The sequence below is a fragment of the Trachurus trachurus genome, assembly GCF_905171665.1.
Source record: "Trachurus trachurus genome assembly, chromosome: 13".
Taxonomy (NCBI): Eukaryota; Metazoa; Chordata; class Actinopteri; order Carangiformes; family Carangidae; genus Trachurus; species Trachurus trachurus.
The window spans coordinates 10,936,959-10,962,274 of NC_139892.1; the positions used below are offsets into that span (position 1 = coordinate 10,936,959).

The 25,316-nt window shown below is 46.9% G+C and overlaps 1 protein-coding gene across 1 annotated transcript in view; it reads right to left on the reverse strand.

Annotated features, from left to right (window-relative positions):
* The window catches only part of slc5a2 (solute carrier family 5 member 2), a gene marked incomplete at both ends in the record, with an annotated part of 24,399 nt that extends 8,052 nt beyond the window's left edge, over positions 1-16,347 (reverse strand). The window contains one exon of the mRNA XM_083985595.1: positions 16,293-16,347. Coding sequence (XP_083841721.1) covers positions 16,293-16,347 — 55 coding nt within the window. The remainder of the gene's footprint in view (positions 1-16,292) is intronic.
* Between the last annotated feature and the right edge of the window lie 8,969 nt (positions 16,348-25,316).

The following is a 25,316-nucleotide window of genomic DNA, read 5'->3' on the forward strand; positions in this document are numbered from 1 at the left end:
TTTATTCATCACTCAATACGGAATTTTTTTCATCTCAACATAGAAGAATGAATAGCTACTGAAAGAAATAAGAGTACAGTAATACAGGTAAAAAAAAAAAAAAAAGGATTTAAGGAGAAGAGGAAAAAACACAGACTTAGATAATACACAATTTAAATAGGAATGAGACTTGAATATGAAAAGTAAAGAGTATTGTACCATGTACTAATAATAGTGAACAGTGGTGATAAACAACAAGTGACAGTGACAAAATAACTATATTGTTTACCTATAAGATCATATCTTGCAGTATTTTATTAAAGACTGTTTTGATTATTTAATAATTTGTCTCAATTGTTTCTATAAAAAGTAAAACACAAACTAACACTAAGCAGAAGCCTAGGTATTATTTTTGTCTAAACCCATATAGTGATTTTTTTTTTTTTAATAATAACTGGAAAGATTGCAAAAAATATGGATGTTTACTGCTTTGATTGTGTTTCATGTAATGTAAAAAGTGGTCATTAGGAGGGGCTGTAGAGAGAGAGTGTGTGTGTGTGTCCACAGAGACTTGTGTACGTTCTGTTCTCCCTCCCTTCTTGTTTCTGGTAGCAGCAGTGTGACTAGAGAATCACATGGTCTGAAAGACACAGGCCAGCACACACGCACGCACGCACGCACGCACACACACACACACACCGGTAGAATTCACAATCGTTAACACGGCAACTCCGAGGTCTGGAGTGAGGTGAAATGAATGGTAAAAATATGTTTTGCCATCAGAAACCATAATGCCTTTGGCAAACAGCTGTATAGGCCACATTACTGCTCATTGTGTAACAATGATGTTGGGAGTCAGCTCACCATTAACTGAAGCATGTGTGGTTTGTGTTGAGTTGCAAGACAAAACAAATGCATTGGATCAGTTTCTTTTATTTTCAAGGTTTGTTTGGCTTTTCACATTTGTACTGTGAGAAACAATTACAGCAACTCTTCCTCAATTGTCCCACAACACTTCATTTTCAGACTCCTTTAGTGCTCCTAAGTTTCTCTCTGAACGATCATTTTAAAAGTTAATAGTTAGAATCACAGCCAGGTTGTTTTTTATTAATATGTTTGATGATTTTGTTTGGCCATATACAAATATAAAATCAATATTTCACTAGTGCAGAGTCACATCTTGGAAATGGCTTGAATGTGACCACTTGTGGCAGATCACGGGGTCTAAACTGGCTGCGTTTCAGCGACTAGTTTATTCAAGGTTCAAGGTCCAAGGTTCATTTTATTTAATTGCTTTACAACAGAAATAGAAAATGTGTAAATAAGAACAGCTTTATTGGACATTCGGCTGCACAAAGAAACTCTTATTTGTGACCACAGAGATACAAACAGATGGTGGAACGGGATGATGCCATATGCTAATTAGCGCACGTCATCATATCTAGCGATGTTCAGCGACTTTTCCAGAAGGCCTTGGCTACTTTCCATCAAAAGTAGCTGTTAACAGCAGTTTTACAACTGTCCTTTAACTAGTCAACTACGCACATTGGCCATACTGGTTAGGCTACAACTTGTCTTATAAATCTGCTGTGCCATGAGTTATTTTAGCACAAAAGCTAGCTAGCGTGTTTGCTATGTGCTATTTTCCGTATCACAACAAAAAGTCTTGAACCCATCATGTTTAGAAGACAGTCAGACTGGTGGTTGAATATGTTATAGTTTGATGGAGCACTTAATTGCCTCCAATTCTGCTTTATACCTAGCTCGCTCTAGCGTTACCATAAATTCTCCAATAGAAGCTTGGGCTTTTATTGCTTCAACTGCCAAAACTGGGCCAACAGGTGTCTAAATGGGCTTTTATTTAATTTTGAACAAATCTTATACTCAGCAAAGATGGAAAATATGTCATATAATCAAATCGTTATGTTCTGACAGTTTAAAGAATAAGAATAGAATGAAAGAGCTAAATCACACATTCATTTATAAGTTTAATTGGCACTGATTAAACTTCTTCTAAATAATTGCGAGCGCCGGTGAGAGACTGCACAGGCTCCGGCTCTTTCCTTGGCTCAGTCGGAGTTCTCAATGGGCCGGGCCAAACTAGCCTGGTCGCGCCCACACTAGTGACGTCACGCCTCGCAAAAGCGCTGCTGACTTCTAGTCTGGCCAACCGTGCTATTAACTGGATTTCTGTCTCCCGAATTTTCGGGAACTCCACCCTCTTTTTCGAGAGCCAATCAACGTCGAGCCTCTCCAACGGCTCTGGGTAAGGCGTGTTCAAGCAGTAGAGCAGCGACCGGAACCTCTTGTAAACAGCAGCATGGAGCAGCGGACAGATGGAAAGAGCGGTGTGATTGGTTTAAGCTTCGAACACCGCCTATTCTGGCTTCGACCAATAGCAGACTGAGGCATTTGAGGGGGGCGGGTAAACCAGGTTTGAAGGATGCGCTTTGAGAAATGGATTCTCTTAACGTCTTGGCCAGACCCAATGCTGAGTATCAACATTGGAAAGTCGTGCCAACCAGGCTAGGGCCAAACAACACGACGGGACGCACCGGGTTCAGGTTGAAAACATAATAACTCAGGTCGGGGCACGCCTTTTTTTTGTTTTTGGCTGCGCTTGGGCTGTGAATTAAAGTTTGTGAGTCTGGCTGCATCGGTCCGAGCTTCAACACCCACGGGTTGGACCAGATCACATATTGATTTCATGGCCGTTGAAAACTCTAGCACTGAATAAGGCAGCTTAGAAACTGCTCAAACTGGTGTTAATGGGCTTTGAGAGGTTTTGTACATTGACAAGAACTTGCAGAAATAGAAATAGTTAAGACCGGCTTTAATTTGCTCAATCCTGCTTTTATTTGAGAATTAATGGTAGGCCTACTACTCCAGTTTTGATGAGACCATCTGCCAACAAATAGAATAAAATAATAAATATAATATCAGCTTTGCAAATGCTACTTCTTTGGGGCAGGACTGGTCGCTATAGTGATGGCAAAAAGTAAGACAGTCCAAGTGGGGTAAGGTGGTTGTTTATCATGCTAACTTTAGTAAATGGAAGCAAAACTTTAATGTATCTTCCCATCGCTGCTATTAGCGAATAAAGGCATAAAGATTGATGCAATATGCAGATTTTAATGATAATACCAGCTACTTCGCTTTAAGCAAAACATACAAATAACTACATTTAACCAGTTTTTAAGCTTTTCTGCCAAAACTTTCCATAAGCATTTAAGACAATTCTTGACTTGTGCTAACCCACGGTTGCCCACAGTGTTAAATAACTTTTAAATTGTGCCTAACAGCTGTTACCATTTTCTGTGACACTTGTAATATAGCCTACTCTTCATCACCATGTATTAGCACTGTGTTCATGTCAAACTACATACTTGCTAATACATGGTGTGTGTGTGTGTGTGTGTGTGTGTGTGTGTGTGTGTGTGTGTGTGTGTGTGTGTGTGTGTGTGTGTGTATGTGTTTGTGGCTGTCCTGAACCCTTGCTGTTGTTGCTACTTGACGACCAGGTTGTGTGCTAATGGCTAAACACAGGTTAATCCCTGGGAGCAATTCTCCAAACACCCCCACCCTCAGGTTTTCCTAGTCCGCCCCCTTTACCCCCTCCTCGCTAACTCACCATACCCCTTTGTTGCACCAGTAGACCTACAGTACAATATCTCAGTGGTACACTCATCTTGTCTGAACCCACTCAACCCCCTCCTCTAGCCCCCGCCCCCCCACCATGACTTCAACCCCGACCTCACGCACAAAAACACGTACACTCCCATGCCCCTCCCCTTGTGTAAATCATCTCACCTGGTCTTTGTCTCCACACCCGACAGCGACAGCCAGGTTGAGGGTGGATGCTCTCTAATGATGTTAACCACCAAATGATTTGTGCTCTTTTGTTTTTGTGGCAGCACAAGATTAATGTAGGTTCACTTTTTGTGTTGCCTGGTCTGGTTTCGTAGCCTGTCAGCGCTGCACATTATATTAAAGGCATAGTTCAACATTTTGGCAATTGGCCCATTGCCATAATCCCTTAGTTTTAGGAGTAGGTTTGTTACCTCATGGAAATTTGTGGGATTTCTTGGTTTCCCTTCATCAAACTCATCAAATACACAATCCAACAACTCCAAAACGCTCTGGTGGACAAGTTGTGACCTGCACATTCACCACGCTCTGAGATAATAACGGCACTTACGAGACGGAGTTGTTTTCGAGGTTCCCATCGGAGGCAGTTTTTCGGCAAACAGTCTCTGCATTTGCCTCGAAAACAATGGCGTTTCGTAACGTTTGGTTATTATTTCATAGCGTGTGAATGTGCAGGTCACAACTTGTCACCAGAGCGTTTTGGAGTCGTTGGATTGTGTATTTGATGAGTTTGATGAGCGTAACTCTGAGCAGCTCGCGGCTCTGCTCCGCCGTTCTAACAATAGCTTGCACCGACAATTAAAGGTAACGAACCTACTCCTAAGACTCGGCTCATTTTGGTCAATGGGAAAGGGGACAAATGCCGATTGTTAGCGGGTCGACCCGCGTTTAAAAAACCCGCGTCAACCCGCTAATTTTAGTGGGAAAACGGCTTTACTTACCTGCTCTTAAGTCGTCACTGGTGATATAACCTGCAAACATTGAGTGCAGGGTTTTGTTGATAGAAAGTTACATCATTTGGCCTCTAGAGGTTGTAATTTATTGTTTCTAAAAAACAACACATTTTGTTAACAGTCTCCACATAGAGGTGTGAAAAAGGTCAGAGTTTGGTCTTCTATATTAAAGCAAGACTGTCTGAAAGTGCCGCCAGATCCTCATTTGGTCTTTACAATGCATCGGGTTTTTAAACCAGCTTTACGTGAACAACTTTCAGGTAGGCTATTTTGTATGAACTTACTTGAGTTTGACCATTTTTTTTGTCACTTCCCCAAGCCGATGATCCAACAAGTGACTGTTTGTGACCGGGGGATGTTTAGCATTGTTCAACTTCTCTGAAGCTCTTTGCTCAAATCTTAACACAACGTCTTCCATCACTTTGAATATATGCACCTGAATGCAACAACATGGATGCATCTCAGGAAAAAAATGGTGTATCGTCATCCCTAATTGTGCCATTCATACCACCTAGCTGGCTCCTCTGTCCTTAAAAGTGCATCTACCCAGAACAAGAATAACTGCATTTGCCCTTATATGTTCTTGGGCAATATTTTGTACGGACTTGTGCCATGAGTTTGAACATTTTTGTAACACTAAACAACGCTTGACACCTGAGTATACAAAAAGTTCAACTCTGCTTTAGAAATAAAGAGAAGAGACGTCCCCCAAGAGGTAAAATTACATTGATTTTTTTTTTATTCTGTCTTTAATCAGTCTGGTCACTGTCCATTGCAAGAAATAAATGAGCCTTCATTTTTACAGGAGATTTATAGGCTACCTGTTGACAGCGAGGCCTTAACACAGATGCTGTCATTACACTGCAGCCAGCACATTGAGTAATCATTGATTACTTCATAATGATGACGTTTATTATATTGAGTACGACTCCACTTCCTGTTTCCATGTGTATTATTAACAAGAGAAGCTACTTGGATGTTTACAGATCTAAATTTAAACTTTGTCTGTTTTCAGCTTGAAAAACTTATCATCTCGTCATTCCACAGGAGTTTTGTGTTAAATGTGACCCCCAGTCATCCCCCACCCACCCATCTCCATCAACCGTATACATCTGTCCCTCTTCCTTCTTCCCCTTCTGTCCCTCTACAGTCTCCCCCTCCCTCTTCCCAAACACAAACACACACATACATGCACTGTACCAGTTGTGTACTAATCCGGGGTCGACCTCTCAACCTGCCCCCCACCCCTTCCCCCTACACATACACATGTCTCTCTCTCTCTTCTTCCTTAACATCCATCCCTCCATCTCTCTCTCTCTCTCTCTCTCTCTCTCTCTCTCTCTTCCACCCATCCCCCATACCTCCTCGCTCATGCTCCAACCCCACCCCACCCCACCCCAATCCCAGCACTGTGTTAATCTGGTGCTGGTCTGACGGTCAGCACTTTGAGCAGCAGACAGACAGATTGGCTGTAATCCCCTGAGTGCCACAGATGGAGCACCACTACGCAGACCTTGGGGAAGGTGAACGCACAGTTGTGTGCACACATAGACACTCATGTGCACACACACACACACACACACACAAAGACATGCAGTTATATATATATGGAAAAAAAAATACCTATGCACATACTTAATCATATGCACGACATGTACAGTCCATTATATGCGCAGCAATTAGGGCAGACTTCGGCTCATGAGTGGTCATGTGACGCTCCTCCACTTCCTGTCTGCATGTTTCTGATGAACCAAGATAAAATGTAAAATGTGGGACTGTCACATGAAAAGAGACTCGTGTTGTTGCATTCACTGGTTCAGTGGTAAACAAACAGGTTTTGATCTCCATCTCCCTTCATCCCATCACCATTCATCGTCATCAAGGCTCATTCATAACAATGGAGGCCAATATTCAGGTCCAAATCCTGAAAGAAACGGTTCTTTTGATATGCCGCTATGTAATCCCACAGTTAGATTAGCCAGGAGTTAGCTGCTTTTTTCTCCCTTTTAATCCAAAGAATGAAATTATTTCATGTATAATTATCTGTGTGAACCCGGTTTTTTACTGTAATCTGGGAAAATATGCAACATTTTGCAACAGAGTTGAAGTACAGCACTGCTGATACAGGCCAAGATACCACTTTTGTATTCATTTTTTTTATATATAGCCTATATATTTTTCATTATAAATAATTTTTATCAGATTAACAAGTTGAATCTTTGTGAAAATGTGCATTATTTCAGAGGATCTTTCTCAAAAACTCTCTAAACCTGACCCACGTTACCCAAGACGAAGTGCTAGAGATCAATCAACCCTCTGATCCAAGTCCATGACAATCTCGTCTCCTTGTGTGTTTTTTTTCTCAAGTCGTCCCTGCAGAGTTTTAAGATGTCAATAACCTGCTACTGCTTCAGATTTTATGTTATGTTTATGAAGAATGAAGTGGTAGGCTACATCTCCTTGGCCAGATGCAGTTTGTGTAGAGATTGAAGGGAACGTGTTTGTGCTGAGGTGGAAAACAAAATGGATGGTGCCATACTGATGTTGTGAGAGATTTTTTTTTAGCCATTAGCAATATGTTGTTGTCATAGTATCAAAATATGGTTGAATCATTGAGCTTGTGGTGCTGCAACAATCAGTGTCAAATACATCCAACCATACATACAAGTTTTAGGCCTACAATCAATCTGAATTCGCTCATTTGTAAATAATAGACATTGACGGGACTCGCCAAAACTGGAAAGATTGGGAAAAACTGTCTCACCTGGTTTGATGACTCACAGCTTTTTATATATATATTGCAGGCACAAAACATGTGAGAAACAACGACAGTGTGAGGGATACGACCAGACATGACAGATAAATACAAGTGCTAAATTGGCATAATAGGCTATACTGTATGTTGAAGGTGGTTTGTGTGTCTGTGTGTGTGTTTCCTTCATTTGAGCACTCGAGCTGAGTGAAAACATGGAAGTGACAGGGAAGTGAATTTTGATTTTCCAAAAGGCGGAGGTGGCCTTTACCCTCGTAATGTGACTGGATGACTGTGTGTGTGTGTGTGTGTGTGTGTGTGTGTGTGTGTGTGTGTGTGTGTGTGTGTGTGTGTGTGTGTGTATGCGTACACCACTGTAGTCGTGGTGGTGCCCATTCAAAACAACAGGATTAAAGCCTGGTGTTTGATTAAATGTTTGTTTGTCTATGTGTGTCTCATTGTAATGAGTATGACTGAGGCCACAGTGACATGTGTGTGTGTGTGTGTGTGTGTGTGTGTGTGTGTGTTTTATTGTAATGAATATGGCTGAGGGCATGGCTTTATCCCTTTTAATCAAGATAGTAGAAGGATGAAATTAAACACTGATGAGGGGAATGATGTCTGTCCAGAAAGGGATATTAATTGTATCTGTTTGTGTGTGTATGTGTGTTAGTGCAGTGTGTGACAGAGGTGAACAACAAATTATCCTGCAAGAATATAACAGTGGGCAAAGAGGTCACTTTAAAATCAAAATGACTATACTGACTTATATTGTATCTGTTTTTAAGACAGTTTAAAATCGATGAACATGGGTTTAAAGCACTAACGTGAATGTATATGGGAGTAAATCAATATTCCCATAGAGAGACATATCAAATGCACATTTTTATACATCATGCTCCTCTGTAGCTCAGGCCTGTGTACCATGCGAAGTCAGGAGCTCCATAGGAGTTTAATTCACAGTACAGTGTGTTACTGCCATCTTGTGGTGTAACTAATGTCACTGTCGGCTCATCACCTCACTACACTATAAACTGTAGGTTGTCCAAAGCCTTTATATGGATCAATTTAATCAGTTCTGTTGTTTGGATACTCACAAACATTTGGAGATGTTCAACATTCGGGTGAAATTTATGGGAAATGTAAAAAAAAAATTCATGCTACGGCGAGATTATATCATGAAAGTAGGGCATTAAAGTAGAAGTATGGAATGGGCTTTCTTCACCACACAAAAAACAAACTAAAGCTGACAGCAGTGTATACCACGACAACAAAAAATGTCAATGTGTCAATAACTTCTCTGTCTTTCTGTGACACTCTGAGCTCAGTAGACACTCCCCTGTTCCTCTGACGACAAGTGCTGTTTATGGATCGTTATACGGGTGTGGTCTTGATCTCATGATGTCAGAATGTGAACAGCCTGATGAAGACGACTGTTTCAATACAGAGTCACCTTGTGTGTTGTGAAGCCAGTTAGGGCAAAGAAACATGTAATATGCCGACCATCCATGTGACAAGGCTCTGACTATTATTAGGGCCCGAGCCAGTGACAACGTCACAGGGAGGACCCTATTGTAATTCGACATGCACATTAGTCAACGTGCCAGCCGACGAGTAACAACAAGTAAGCAAGCAAGTAACCAAGTACTGCATAGACCTGGCAGCAAAAACCCCAGATATTGTAATGTTTATTTTTAGGGCCCGAGCCAGTGACAACGTCACAGGGAGGACCCTATTGTAATTCGACATGCACATAAGTCAACGTGCCAGCCGACGAGTAACAACAAGTAAGCAAGCAAGTAACCAAGTACTGCATAGACCTGGCGCAAAAAACCCCGAAATGCAAATGTTTATTATTATTATTATTATTATTATTATTATTATTATTCCTTTTTACCGATTTGAAACGCCATTTCGACCCCTTTCCCAAGCCGAGAAACGGAGGACATTTTGTACGCCCGTGGGACCTGTGGCAACTTAGCGTTGAGTGGTGGTCTCGCATGTGGGCGTGGCCAAATGGCAAAATAGCGCCCCCTACAAACTTTTCAAAAACCCATAGGGAAAAAAATGACGTTAATAAAAGCGGACGAAAGTCAGCACACATATTTATCAATGCGAGATGGACAAAAAATCCTCTTATGGCGAAGCCCGAAACTCAACAGGAAGTCGGCCATTTTGGTTAGCATTTCAATTACGCAAAACGAACTCCTCCGAGGGATTATGCCCGATCGGCTCCAAATTGGGTCCAGAACATCGTCAGACCTAGCTGAGCTTAACTTGTACTCCGCAGGTCTGTAGCTCAAAGGGCTTGGCCTCTGGCGTGCCCCGAAGTTTGGCGACTGTTTCGGTGCTCGCCATGTAAATACGAACGGCTCTCATGCCCACATACTTGATCGTAGATGCTTCAAACTTGGTGCAAAAATCTATGGAGAGACCCTGAACGATCCGACATATTATTTGCCTACGTCGCTCATAGCGCCCCCCGGTGGTAACAGGAAACGTACAAAAATTCGTTAAAAATACGTAGTTGACCAAATCGACTTCGTTCCACTTCTAGTACATGCAGACCCGGATGGTGAAGCTACATCATGAACACTTTGACCCTACGAGCAACGGCGTCCGTGTGCCGCCGCGGCGAATGTGTATCTTCCCAATTTAAATTACGTTTGCCAAATACGCGCACATACTTCGTCGTAGCCACTTGAAATTCAAAGGACATGACGTTGGCTCCTCCCTGAACGTTTTGATGTATCGACTTCCTGGCTGGCTCATAGCGCCCCCCGGTGGTAACAGGAAGTACGCAAAAAATCATTAAAAATCCATACTTCACCCAATCAACTTCATTCCACTTCTAATACATGCACAACCAGTTGCTGAAGCTACATTATGAACGCTGTGAAGATACGACGAACGGCGTCCGTGTGCCGCCGCGGCGACTGACGATTTTTTATCGTACAATTACGTTTGCCTTTTTCGTGGCTTTAACGAAGTCGTGTCCTCACGAAATTTCATCCAGAGGTCAAGAATGGCGAGCTCTTTCAGCGGATAGAGTCGTTTCCCATGGGCGTGGCTAAATGCCTCAATAGCGCCCCCTTGAAGTTTTTCCGAAATTCTCCATAGACAAATTTCGCTTACTTTGTCGTACACATACGAAACTCGACACACACCTGTATCATACCCAAACATACAAAAAATTGAATTGGAGCCACGCCCTCAACCCAACAGGAAGTCGGCCATTTTGGTTAGCATTTCTTTGACGCAAAACGAACTCCTCCGAGGGAGTTCGCCCGATTGACTTCAAATTGGGGCGAGAACATCTCCAGACTAAGCTGATTACGGCTTGTGCTCCGCAGGTGTGTAGGTCAAAGGGCGTGGCTGCTAGCGCACGGCCAAGTTGCCGAATTCAGCTAAGAAGTTTGCAATGCTATCACGCCCACAGATTTGATCGCAGCGGCTTCAAACTTGGTGCACATGATGAGGGCGTGACCCTGAACGATCCGACATATTATTTTCCTACGTCACTCATAGCGCCCCCCGGTGGTAACAGGAAATGACATATTTTGCATCGATATTGTCCGATTTGCTCGAAACTTCACATGTATGATGAGGTAACGACCCCGAACGCAACGGCACACATCCCGTTACTGCCCCTGGTGGACGAACCGTAAACTTGCCGTAACTCCATCGTACATTGTCCGATTTGCTCGAAACTTCACGTGTTTGATGAGGTAACGACCCCGGACGCAACGGCCCACATCCCGTTACTGCCCCCTGGTGGACGAACCGTAAACTTGCCGTAACTCCATCGTACATTGTCCGATTTGCTCGAAACTTCACATGTGTGATGAGGTCACGACCCCAAACACAACGGCCCACATCCCGTTACCGCCCCCTGGTGGACGAACCGTAAACCTGCCGTAACTCCATCGCACGTTGTCCGATTTGCTCAAAACTTCACGTGTTCGACGAGGGGACCGCCCTCGACGCGGCCGCCCACGTCCGGTTGCGCGCGGGGGTTTCGAATAGCGGCCCGGGGGTAGCGGGGACGCCGAGTGGCGTGGAGCGAGGGCCCGTCATAGCCGCTTGCGGCTTTAATTAGGGCCCGAGCCAGTGACAACGTCACAGGGAGGACCCTATTGTAATTCGACATGCACATTAGTCAACGTGCCAGCCGACGAGTAACAACAAGTAAGCAAGCAAGTAACCAAGTACTGCATAGACCTGGCAGCAAAAACCCCAGATATTGTAATGTTTTTTATTATTATTATTATTTTTATTATTCTTACCCATAGTAAATCGCCTTTTTGGAGGCCTGAACATGCCGTAAAACGAACGATATTTGGCATGCACATTGGGGCGGGCCAAAAATTTTGTTTTTTGAAGTCGTTCAAAATGGGCGTGCCAAAATGGCTAAATAGCGCCCCCTAGAAAATTGTAAACGGCGAGCCCCACTTCTCAGTTTCACCTACATGCATGAAATTTGGTGGGGTTGTAGAACTTGGCGAGACACACAAAAAATCCTCTTGGAGCCACGCCCTAAACCCAACCGGAAGTCGGCCATTTTGGATTGAAATTTTGACGTATTTGGACGAACTCCTACATAGTTCACCCCAGCAACTTCGTTCCACTTCTGATACATGTGAAACAAATCGGTGAAGCTACATTACGAACGCTTTGAGGCTACGGCTAATTGCCCCCGTGTGGCGGCGCCACGTATTGCGGTCCATCAGAAACGAACTCCTCCTAGGGGTTTCGCCCGATCGGCTTCATATTCGCTACACATCATCCTCAGATCGCCCTGATTACAGCTTGTGCTCTGCAGGTCGGTAGGTTAAAGGGCGTGGCCACTGTGGCCGCCGCCATTTCTGATGCCTCGCCATGCATACACGAGCTGCTCTATCTCCCATGTACTTCGTCCGAACTGCTTAAAAATTTATGTACGTGATCAGACACCCGCCCTCTACACCTCTATTGCCTCGTATGCAAGTTCGCTCAACTCGCCCCCTTGTGGACACAGGAAATGACATATTTTGCAGCGACATTGTCCGATTCGCACGAAACTTCACATGTGTGATGAGGTCACGACCCTGAACGCAACGGCCCACATCCCGTTACTGCCCCCTGGTGGACGAACCGTAAACTTGCCGTAACTCAATCGTACGTTGTCCGATTTGCTCGAAACTTCACATGTGTGATGAGATGACGACCCCGGACGCAACAGCCCACATCCCGTTACCGCCCCCTGGTGGACGAACCGTAAACTTGCCGTATCTGCATCGAACGTTGTCCGATTTGCTCGAAACTTCACATGTGTGATGAGGTGACGACCCCGGACGCAACGGCCCACATCCCGTTACCGCCCCCTGGTGGACGAACCGTAAACTTGCCGTAACTCCATCGCACGTTGTCCGATTTGCTCGAAACTTCGCGTGTTCGATGAGGGGACAGCCCTCGACGCAGCCGCCCGCGTCCGGTGGCGCGCGGGGGTTTCGAAGAGCGCCCCGGGGGAAGCGGGGACCGGGGGGGTCGTGGGATCGGGACGCCGAGTGGCGTGGAACGAGGGCCCGTCATAGCCGCTTGCGGCTTTAATTAGGGCCCGAGCCAGTGACAACGTCACAGGGAGGACCCTATTGTAATTCGACATGCACATTAGTCAACGTGCCAGCCGACGAGTAACAACAAGTAAGCAAGCAAGTAACCAAGTACTGCATAGACCTGGCAGCGAAAACCCCAGATATTGTAATGTTTATTTGTTATTATTATTATTATTCCGCGACTTTGAACCCCGATTTGACCCCTTTGCCAAGACGAGAAACGGACGAAATTTGGGACACACGTCGGGACCTGAAAAAATTTCGATCTGATACTATCGGCGTTTGTGGGCGGGGCAAATTGGCACAACAGCGCCCCCTAGAACTTTTGACCCCCGGCCATAGGGACCAAAATTTTTTTTCTCGCAGGCTGCCCAAACTTGGTACACATATGTATCATACCCAGACATGAAAAAAATTTGTTTCGTGCGAAGCCCAAAAACCAACAGGAAGTCGGCCATTTTGGTTAGCATTTATTTTACGCAAAACGAACTCCTCCTAGGGGTTACACCCGATCGGCTCCAAATTGGGTAGAGAACATCGTCAGACCTAGCTGAGCTTAACTTGTACTCCGCAGGTCTGTAGCTCAAAGGGGTTGGCCTCTGGCGTGCCCCGAAGTTTGGCGACTGCTTCGGTGCTCGCCATGTAAATACGATTGGCTCTCATGCCCACATACTTGATCGTAGACGCTTCAAACTTGGTGCAAAAATCTATGGCGAGACCCTGAACGATCCGACATATTATTTGCCTACGTCGCTCATAGCGCCCCCCCGGTGGTAACAGGAAACGTACAAAAAATCGTTAAAAATACGTAGTTCACCAAATCGACTTCGTTCCACTTCTAATACATGCAGACCCGGATGGTGAAGCTACATCATGAACGCTTTGACCCTACGAGCAACGGCGTCGGTGTGCCGCCGCGGCGAATGTGTATCTTCCCAATTTAAATTACGTTTGCCAAATACGCGCACATACTTCGTCGTAGCCACTTGAAATTCAAAGGACATGACGTTGGCTCCTCCCTGAACGTTTTGATGTATCGACTTCCTGCCTGGCTCATAGCGCCCCCCGGTGGTAACAGGAAGTACGCAAAAATTCATTAAAAATCCATACTTCACCCGATCAACTTCATTCCACTTCTAATACATGCAGAACCAGTTGCTGAAGCTACATTATGAACGCTGTGAAGATACGACGAACGGCGTCCGTGTGCCGCCGCGGCGACTGACGATTTTTTATCGTACAATTACGTTTGCCTTTTTCGTGGCTTTAACAAAGTCGTGTCCTCACGAAATTTCATCCACAGGTCAAGAATGGCGAGCTCTTTCAGCGGATAGAGTCGTTTCCCATGGGCGTGGCAAAATGCCTCAATAGCGCCCCCTTGAAGTTTTTCCGAAATTCTCCATAGACAAATTTCGCTTACTTTGTCGTACACATACGAAACTCGACACACACCTGTATCATACCCAAACATACAAAAAATTGAATTGGAGCCACGCCCTAAACCCAACAGGAAGTCGGCCATTTTGGTTAGCATTTCTTTGACGCAAAACGAACTCGTCCGAGGGAGTTCGCCCGATTGACTTCAAATTGGGTAGAGAACATCTCCAGACCAAGCTGATTACGGCTTGTGCTCCGCAGGTCTGTAGCTCAAAGGGCGTGGTTGCTAGGGCACGGCCAAGTCCCACGAGTCAGCTAAAAAGGTTTAAATGCTAATACGCCCACAGATTTGATCGCAGCTGCTTCAAACTTGGTGCACATGATGAGGGCGTGACCCTGAACGATCCGACATATTATTTTCCTACGTCACTCATAGCGCCCCCCGGTGGTAACAGGAAGTGCGCTAAAATTCATTAAAAATACATCGTTGACCCCATCAACTTCATTCCACTTCTAAAACATGCCGAACAAGTTGGTGAAAGTATTTCATGAACGCTATGACGCTACGGCTAATGGCCCCCTTGTGGAGGCGACAGGAATTGCGCTCCATCGTGAACTGCCACCTCCCACGGATTTTGCCCGATTGACTTCATATTCGCTACAGATCATCAGGAGACCAAGCTGGTCAAACACTATTAAAAGCTTTTCTCTACGTCAAACGTCGTGGCTGCTAGGGGGCGACAAAGTTGGTCAACTGCTCGTTTAGTCGCCATGCTATTACGTTTGCCTTCCACGCCCACATACTTGGTCGTAGTCACTTCAAAATTTCAGTACATGATCAGAGGCCCGCCCTCTACACCTCCATTTGATCGTACGCTAGCTCGCTCAAGACGCCCCCTTGTGGACACAGGAAATGTCGTGTTTTGCATCGACATTGTCCGATCAGCTCGAAACTTCACATGTGTGATGAGGTCACGACCCCAAACACAACGGCCCACATCCCGTTACCGCCCCCTGGTGGACGAACCGTAAACCTGCCGTAACTCCATCGTACGTTGTCCGATTTGCTCGAAACTTCACGTGTTCGACGAGGGGACCGCCCTCGACGCAGCCGCCCACGCCCGGTTGCGCGCGGGGGTTTCGAAGAGCGGCCCGAGGGTAGCGGGGACGCCGAGTGGCGTGGAACGAGGGCCCGTCATAGCCGCTTGCGGCTTTAATTAGGCCCGAGCGGCGAGTAGCACTCGCCCGCGGAGGGCCTATTGAAATCGCGCTGTTTATTATTATTATTATACTTCTCCGCCTTCAAACCCCAATTTCGCCCCTTTCCCCAACTCGAAAATGCGTGAACTTTTTGCCGGACGTCCGGCTTCTTCCGAAATTCGATATTTTGTGCTGATCGCGCATGTCCGACGCGAAATGGCGAAATAGCGCCCCCTACAAAGTTCAAAAAAGCCCATAGGGAATTCGGGTCACTTTGGCGTAGACGGACGAAATTCGGTACACATATGTACCATACCCAGATATACAAAAAAGCCTCTTAATGTCATGGTGAAATGTCAACAGGAAGTCGGCCATTTTGAATTGGTCGTTTTTGGCGCCAAATTAACTCGTCCGAAACGGTTCGCACGACACGCTCCAAATTTGATATACAACATCATCAGACCTAGCTGAGTACAGCTTGTGCTCCGTAGGTCAATACGTCAAAGGGCGTGGCCTCTGGTGGGCGCCAAAGTTGGGCTCGATCGCCACCCAAATTCGTTTGGCTGTCACGCCCACATGCTTTATCCTATCAACTTCAAACTTGAAGGAAATTATGGGGGTGAGTCACTGATTCGCCCAATATATCAATATCTCACTTTACTCAAACCGCCCCCCGGTGGTAACAGGAAGTGACCATTTTTTACATTAAAATCTTTAACTCCTCCCACTAATTTCGCCCGATCTACTTCAAATTGCATACAGGTTATCGAGATGCCATGCTGATCCAACCTTGTGCTCCATAGGTCTCTACGTCAAAGGGCGTGGCTTCTGCGGCCTTGCCCATTTTTGGCGACTTCATGTTTCCTCGCCATTTCACCTTCTAACAGCTCTAACGCCCACATACTTCATCCTATCAGCTTCAAACTTGCTGAAGATGATGATGGCTCCACCCTGAACGTTCCGCTGAATGGCACGCCCACTTTACTCAATGTGCCCCCCGGTGGTAACAGGAAGTGACCTGGTTTACACTTAACTTGTCCGATCGACTTCAAATTTTACATATTTGATGAGCCACTGCCCCTAAACACACCTACCCACATCTGGGTTCATACAAATGCGCCCCCTGGTGGTAACAGGAAGTGACCTGTTTTACATTTACATTGTCCGATTAACTTCAAATCTGACATGTGTGATCCTGGTCAGCCCCTGATCACACCTACCCACATCTGGATTCATACAAATGTGCCCCCTGGTGGTAACAGGAAGTGACCTGTTTTACATTTACATTGTCCGATTCACATCAAACGTCAGGGGCTTGATCCCGGTCAGCTCCTGAACGCTGCTACCCGCTTCTGGCTTCATAGCGCCACCTAGTGGACGAACCGCACGTTGCGTTTTTCCGCTCCCGCATCGCTTTTTCGCCATTCTCGCTCCGCGCCACGGCCCCCGCACGCCTCAGGCCCCCGCGGTCGCATGGGTCGAGCGAGGGCCGATCATCGCCGCTTGCGGCTTTAATTCTTATTATTATGCCACTTCGAACGCCATTTCGACCCCTTTCCCAAGCCGAGAAACGGACGATATTTTGCACGCACGTGGGGCCTGTGGCAACTTAGCGTTGAGTGGTGGTCTCGCATGTGGGCGTGGCCAAATGGCAAAATAGCGCCCCCTACAAATTTGTCAAAAACCCATAGGGAAAAAAATGACGTTCATAAAAGTGGACCAAAATCGCCACACATATTTATCAATGCGAGATGAACACAAAATCCTCTTATAGCGAAGCCCGAAACCCAACAGGAAGTCAGCCATTTTGGTTCAAATTTCGTTTACGCAAAACGAACTCCTCCTAGGGGTTACGCCCGATCGGCTCCAAATTGGGTAGAGAACATCGTCAGACCTAGCTGAGCTTATCTTGTGCTCCGCAGGTCTGTAGCTCAAAGCGCTTGGCCTCTGGCGTGCCCCGAAGTTTGGCGACTGTTTCGGTGCTCGCCATTTAAATACGAACGGCTCTCATGCCCACATACTTGATCGTAGACGCTTCAAACTTGGTGCAAAAATCTATAGCGAGACCCTGAACGATCCGACATATTATTTGCCTACGTCGCTCATAGCGCCCCCCGGTGGTAACAGGAAACGTACAAAAATTCGTTAAAAATACGTAGTTGACCAAATCGACTTCGTTCCACTTCTAATACATGCAGACCCGGATGGTGAAGCTACATCATGAACACTTTGACCCTACGAGCAACGGCGTCCGTGTGCCGCCGCGGCGAATGTGTATCTTCCCAATTTTAATTACGTTTGCCACTTACGCACACATACTTCGTCGTAGCCACTCGAAATTCAAAGGACATGACGTTGGCTCCGCCCTGAACGTTTTGATATATAGACTTCCTGCCTGGCTCATAGCGCCCCCCGGTGGTAACAGGAAGTACGCAAAAATTCATTAAAAATCCATACTTCACCCAATCAACTTCATTCCACTTCTAATACATGCAGAACCAGTTGCTGAAGCTACATTATGAACGCTGTGAAGCTACGACGAACGGCGTCCGTGTGCCGCCGCGGCGACTGACGATTTTTTATCGTCCAATTACGTTTGCCTTTTTCGTGGCTTTAACGAAGTCGTGTCCTCACGAAATTTCATCCACAGGTCAAGAATGGCGAGCTCTTTCAGTGTATACAGTCGTTTCCCATGGGCGTGGCTAAATGCCTCTATAGCGCCCCCTTGAAGTTTTTCCGAAATTCTCCATAGACAAATTTCGCTTACTTTGCCGTACACATACGAAACTCGACACACACCTGTATCATACCCAAACATACAAAAAATTGAATTGGAGCCACGCCCTAAACCCAACAGGAAGTCGGCCATTTTGGTTAGCATTTCTTTGACGCAAAACGAACTCCTCCGAGGGAGTTCGCCCGATTCACTTCAAATTCGGTACAGAACATCTCCAGACCAAGCTGATTACGGCTTGTGCTCCGCAGGTCTGTAGGTCAAAGGGCGTGGCTGCTAGCGCACGGCCAAGTTGCCAAATTCAGCTAAAAAGGTTTAAATGCTATCGCGCCCACAGATTTCATCGCAGCAGCTTCAAACTTGGTGCACATGATGAGGGCGTGACCCTGAACGATCCGACATATTATTTTCCTACGTCACTCATAGCGCCCCCCGGTGGTAACAGGAAGTGCGCTAAAATTCATTAAAAATACATAGTTGACCCCATCAACTTCATTCCACTTCTAAAACATGCCGAACAAGTTGGTGAAGGTATTTCATGAACGCTATGGCGCTACGGCTAATGGCCCCCTTGTGGAGGCGACAGGAATAGCGCTCCATCGTGAACTGCCACCTCCCACGGATTTTGCCCGATTGACTTCATATTCGCTACAGATCATCAGGAGACCAAGCTGGTCAAACCCTATTAAAAGCTTTTCTCTACGTCAAATGGTGTGGCTGCTAGGGGGCGACAAAGTTGGTCAACTGCTCGTTTAGTCGCCATGCTATTACGTTTGCCTTCCACGCCCACATACTTGATCGTAGTCACTTCAAAATATCAGTACATGATCAGAGGCCCGCCCTCTACGCCTCCATTTGATCGTACGCTAGCTCGCTCAAGACGCCCCCTTGTGGACACAGGAAATGTCGTGTTTTGCATCAACATTGTCCGATCAGCTCGAAACTTCACATGTGTGATGAGGTCACGACCCTGAACGCAACAGCCCACATCCCGTTACTGCCCCCTGGTGGACGAACCGTAAACTTGCTGTAACTCCATCGTACATTGTCCGATTTGCTTGAAACTTCACATGTGTGATCCTGTGACGACCCTGAAAGCAACGGCCCACATCCCGTTACTGCCCCCTGGTGGACGAACCATGAACTTGCCATAACTCCATCGTACATTGTCCGATTTGCTCGAAACTTCACGTGTTCGACGAGGGGACCGCCCTCGACGCAGCCGCCCGCGTCCGGTGGCGCACGGGGGTTTCGAAGAGCGGCCCGGGGATAGCGAGACGCCGAGTGGCGTGGAACGAGGGCCCGTCACAGCCGCTTGCGGCTTTAATTAGGGCCCGAGCGGCGACTGCAAGTCGCAGAGCGAAAGCCCTATTGTAATTCGTTCATGCCCCAACGTGCACGTGACCCCAATGTGCAAGTGACCCCAAAGTAATCAAGTAGTGAAGTAATCATGTGGTATGGAAGACCCAGGGGGAAAAATGCTATATTGAAATTGTAATGTTTATTATTCTTATTATTATTATTATTCACGCGACTTTTCTTTCCCCAATTTCGCCCCTTTCCCAAACTGGAAAAGTTGTCTAACTTTGCATGTCCCTCCGGCCTCATCCGAAATTCGATATTTTTGGGTCGTCGCGCATGTCCGACGCGAAATGGCGAAATAGCGCCCCCTACAAATTTTAAAAAGTCCCATAGACAATTTCGCTTATTTTGGCGTAGACAAACAAAATTCGGTACACATATGTATTATACCCAGATATGCAAAAAAGCCTCTTGACCTTTTGACCTCAACCCAACAGGAAGTCGGCCATTTTGGTTTTGATTTTTCCCGCCTAAAATTAACTCCTCCCAAAGCGTTCGCCCGATCAAGTTGAAATTAGGTACACCACATCTCCAGACCTAGCTGACCTTATCTTGTGCTCCGTGAGTCCGTAGGTCAAAGGGCGTGGCTTCCAGCGCTCAATTAACTTTGGCGTGCTCGCCATGTAATACGATTGGCTCTCACGCCCACATACTTCTTCCAATCAACTTCAAACTTGCTGGACATGATGATGGCTTCGCCCTGAACGTCCCGATATATTAACTTCCCACGTAACTCATAGCGCCCCCCGGTGGTAACAGGAAGTGAACAAAAATTCATTAAAAATACATAGTTCACCCCATCAACTCCATTCCACTTGTGAAACATGCAGAACCAGTTGGTGAAGCTACATTATGAAGACTGTGAAGCTACGAGTAATGGCGTCCCTGTGGGGGCGTGGCTACCATCAATTCCTCGCCATGAAAATACGTTTGGCTTTTTGATGGCTTTAATGAACTCGTATCATCATGAAAATTGATAGACAGGTCCAGGGTGGAGACCTCTTCCATCTGATAGGGGTGTCGCTCATGTGGCCCCCTAGTGGAAACCGGAAGTGCCATTTTTTGCATCAACATTGTCCGATTTCCACGAAACTTCACATGTGTGATGAGGGGCTGACCCTGAACACACCTGCACGCATCTCATTACTGCCCCCTAGTGGACGAACCTTTAACTGCTCATAACTCCCTCATGCTTTGTCCGATTTCCACGAAACTTCACATGTGTGATGAGGGACTGACCCTGAACACGCCTGCACGCATCCCATTACTGCCCCCTGGTGGACGAACCTTTAACTGCTCATAACTCCCTCATGCTTTGTCCGATTCACTCCAAACTTCACACGAGTGATGAGGGGCGGCCCCTGAACGCACCAGACCACATGCGGTGACCGCCCCCTGGTGGGTGAACGAAACATTGCATTTTTGGCCTCTTTCCGGGTTTTTTCTCCGTTTCTGCTCCGCGCCACGGCCCCGGCGTGCCTCAGGCCCCGCGGTGGCATGGGCGAGCGAGGGCCCGCCATCGCCGCTTGCGGCTTTAATTAGGGCCCGAGCCAGTGACAACGTCACAGGGAGGACCCTATTGTAATTCGACATGCACATTAGTCAACGTGCCAGCCGACGAGTAACAACAAGTAAGCAAGCAAGTAATCAAGTACTGCATAGACCTAGCGCAAAATTCCCCGAAATGCAAATGTTTTTTCTTATTATTATTATTCTTCCGAACATGTTTTCGCCGATAAGACCCCTTTGCCGAAGCGAGAAACGAACGAAATTTGGCATACACGTTCAGTCTGGCCAAAAATTTGAAAATTTTAACACCTTCAGCGTGCGCACAGTGTAATGGCGAAATAGCGCCCCCTAGAAATTTTGAATTGATGAGCCCCGACAAACCGTTGCACCTACATGCATGAAATTTGCTGAGCTTATGTAAAATGGGAAGACACACTAAAAAGCCTCTTGAAGCCACGCCCTTAACCCAACCGGAAGTCGGCCATTTTGGATTGAAATTTTGACGTATTTGGACGAACTCCTCCTAGAGATTTCGTCCGATTGACTTCAAATTGGCTAAGGACCATCGAGACGCCATGCTGATCTTATCTTGTGCTCCGCGCGTCTGTAGATCAAAGGGCGTGGCTGCTATGATGCAAGACTTTTTGGCGACTGTTCGTGTTCGGCGCCGTTTCACTTCGAACGGCTCTCACGCCGACATACTTGATCGTAGCCGCTTCAAACTTGGTGGACATGATGATGGGTCCTTCCTGAACAATCTGACATATTAACTTCCCATGTTACTCATAGCGCCCCCCGGTGGTAACAGGAAGTCGACAAAGATTACGCTAACATGAATTAATCGTACATAGTTCACCCCAGCAACTTCGTTCCACTTCTGATACATGTGAAACAAGTCGGTGAAGCTACATTACGAACGCTTTGAGGCTACGGCTAATTGCCCCCGTGTGGCGGCGCCACGTATTGCGGTCCATCAGAAACGAACTCCTCCTAGGGGTTTTGCCCGATCGGCTTCATATTCGCTACACATCATCCTCAGACCGCCCTGATTACAGCTTGTGCTCTGCAGGTCGGTAGGTCAAAGGGCGTGGCCACTGTGGCCGCCGCCATTTCTGATGCCTCGCCATGCATACACGAGCTGCTCTATCTCCCACGTGCTTCGTCCGAACTGCTTCAAAATTTATGTACGTGATCAGACACCCGCCCTCTACACCTCCATTTGATCTTACGCAAGCTCGCTCAAGTCGCCCCCTTGTGGACACAGGAAATGACATATTTTGCAGCGACATTGTCCGATTCGCACGAAACTTCACATGTGTGATGAGGTCACGACCCTGAACAAAACGGCCCACATCCCGTTACTGCCCCCTGGTGGACGAACCGTAAACTTGCCGTAACTCAATCGTACGTTGTCCGATTTGCTCGAAACTTCACATGTGTGATGAGGTAACGACCCCGGACACAACGGCCCACATCCCGTTACCGCCCCCTGGTGGACGAACCATAAACTTGCTGTAACTGCATCGTACGATGTCCGATTTGCTCGAAACTTCACATGTGTGATGAGGTGACGACCCCGAACGCAACGGCCCACATCCCGTTACTGCCCCCTGGTGGACTAACTGTAAACTTGCCGTAACTTCATCGTACGTTGTCCGATTTGCTCGAAACTTCACGTGTTCGATGAGGGGACCGCCCTCGACGCAGCTGCCCGCGTCCGGTGGCGCGCGGGGGTTTCAAAGAGCGCCCCAGGGGAAGCGGGGACCGGGGGTCGTGGGAGCGGGACGCCGAGTGGCGTGGAGCGAGGGCCCGCCATAGCCGCTTGCGGCTTTAATTAGGGCCCGAGCCTGTGTCAACGACCCAGGGAGGTCCCTATTGTAATTCGACATGCACATTAGTCAACGTGCCAGCCGACGAGTAACAACAAGTAAGCAAGCAAGTAACCAAGTACTGCATAGACCTGGCAGCAAAAACCCCAGATATTGTAATGTTTATTTTTCTTATTATTATTATTATTATTATTATGCCACTTCGAACGCCATTTCGACCCCTTTCCCAAGCCGAGAAACGGACGATATTTTGCACGCACGTGGGGCCTGTGGCAACTTAGCGTTGAGTGGTGGTCTCGCATGTGGGCGTGGCCAAATGGCAAAATAGCGCCCCCTACAAATTTCTCAAAAACCCATAGGGAAAAAAATGACGTTAATAAAAGCGGACCAAAGTCGGCACACATATTTATCAATGCGAGATGAACACAAAATCCTCTTATAGCGAAGCCCGAAACCCAACAGGAAGTCAGCCATTTTGGTTCAAATTTCGTTTACGCAAAACGAACTCCTCCTAGGGGTTACGCCCGATCGGCTCCAAATTGGGTTCAGAACATCGTCAGACCTAGCTGAGCTTACCTTGTGCTCCGCAGGTCTGTAGCTCAAAGGGGTTGGCCTCTGGCGTGCCCCGAAGTTTGGCGACTGTTTCGGTGCTCGCCATGTAAATACGAACGGCTCTCATGCCCACATACTTGATCGTAGACGCTTCAAACTTGGTGCAAAAATCTATGGCGAGACCCTGAACGATCCGACATATTATTTGCCTACGTCGCTCATAGCGCCCCCCGGTGGTAACAGGAAACGTACAAAAATTCGTTAAAAATACGTAGTTGACCAAATCGACTTCGTTCCACTTCTAGTACATGCAGACCCGGATGGTGAAGCTACATCATGAACACTTTGACCCTACGAGCAACGGCGTCCGTGTGCCGACGCGGCGAATGTGTATCTTCCCAATTTAAATTACGTTTGCCAAATACGCGCACATACTTCGTCGTAGCCACTTGAAATTCAAAGGACATGACGTTGGCTCCTCCCTGAACGTTTTGATGTATCGACTTCCTGCCTGGCTCATAGCGCCCCCCGGTGGTAACAGGAAGTACGCAAAAATTCATTAAAAATCCATACTTCACCCGATCAACTTCATTCCACTTCTAATACATGCAGAACCAGTTGTTGAAGCTACATTATGAACGCTGTGAAGATACGACGAACGGCGTCCGTGTGCCGCCGCGGCGACTGGCGATTTTTTATCGTACAATTACGTTTGCCTTTTTCGTGGCTTTAACGAAGTCGTGTCCTCACGAAATTTCATCCACAGGTCAAGAATGGCGAGCTCTTTCAGCGAATAGAGTCGTTTCCCATGGGCGTGGCAAAATGGCTCTATAGCGCCCCCTTGAAGTTTTTCCGAAATTCTCCATAGACAAATTTCGCTTACTTTGCCGTACACATACGAAACTCGACACACACCTGTATCATACCCAAACATACAAAAAATTGAATTGGAGCCACGCCCCAAACCCAACAGGAAGTCGGCCATTTTGGTTAGCATTTCTTTGACGCAAAACGAACTCCTCCGAGGGAGTTCGCCCGATTGACTTCAAATTGGGTCGAGAACATCTCCAGACCAAGCTGATTACGGCTTGTGCTCCGCAGGTCTGTAGGTCAAAGGACGTGGCTGCTAGCGCACGGCCAAGTTGCCTAATTCAGCTAAAAAGGTTTAAATGCTATCGCGCCCACAGATTTCATCGCAGCAGCTTCAAACTTGGTGCACATGATGAGGGCGTGACCCTGAACGATCCGACATATTATTTTCCTACGTCAATCATAGCGCCCCCCGGTGGTAACAGGAAATGACATATTTTGCATCGACATTGTCCGATTTGCTCGAAACTTCACATGTGTGATGAGGTAACGACCCCGAACGCAACGACACACATCCCGTTACTGCCCCCTGGTGGACGAACCGTAACCTTAACGTAACTCCATCGTACATTGTCCGATTTGCTCGAAACTTCACGTGTTTGATGAGGTAACGACCCTGAACACAACGGCCCACATCCCGTTACTGCCCCCTGGTGGACGAACGGTAAACTTGCCGTAGCTCCATCGTACATTGTCCGATTTGCTCGAAAATTCACATGTGTGATGAGGCAACGACCCCAAACGCAACAGCCCACATCCCGTTACCGCCCCCTGGTGGACGAACCGTAAACCTGCCGTAACTCCATCGCACGTTGTCCGATTTGCTCAAAACTTCACGTGTTCGACGAGGGGACCGCCCTCGACGCAGCCGCCCACGTCCGGTTGCGCGCGGGGGTTTCGAAGAGCGGCCCGGGGGTAGCGGGGACGCCGAGTGGCGTGGAACGAGGGCCCGTCATA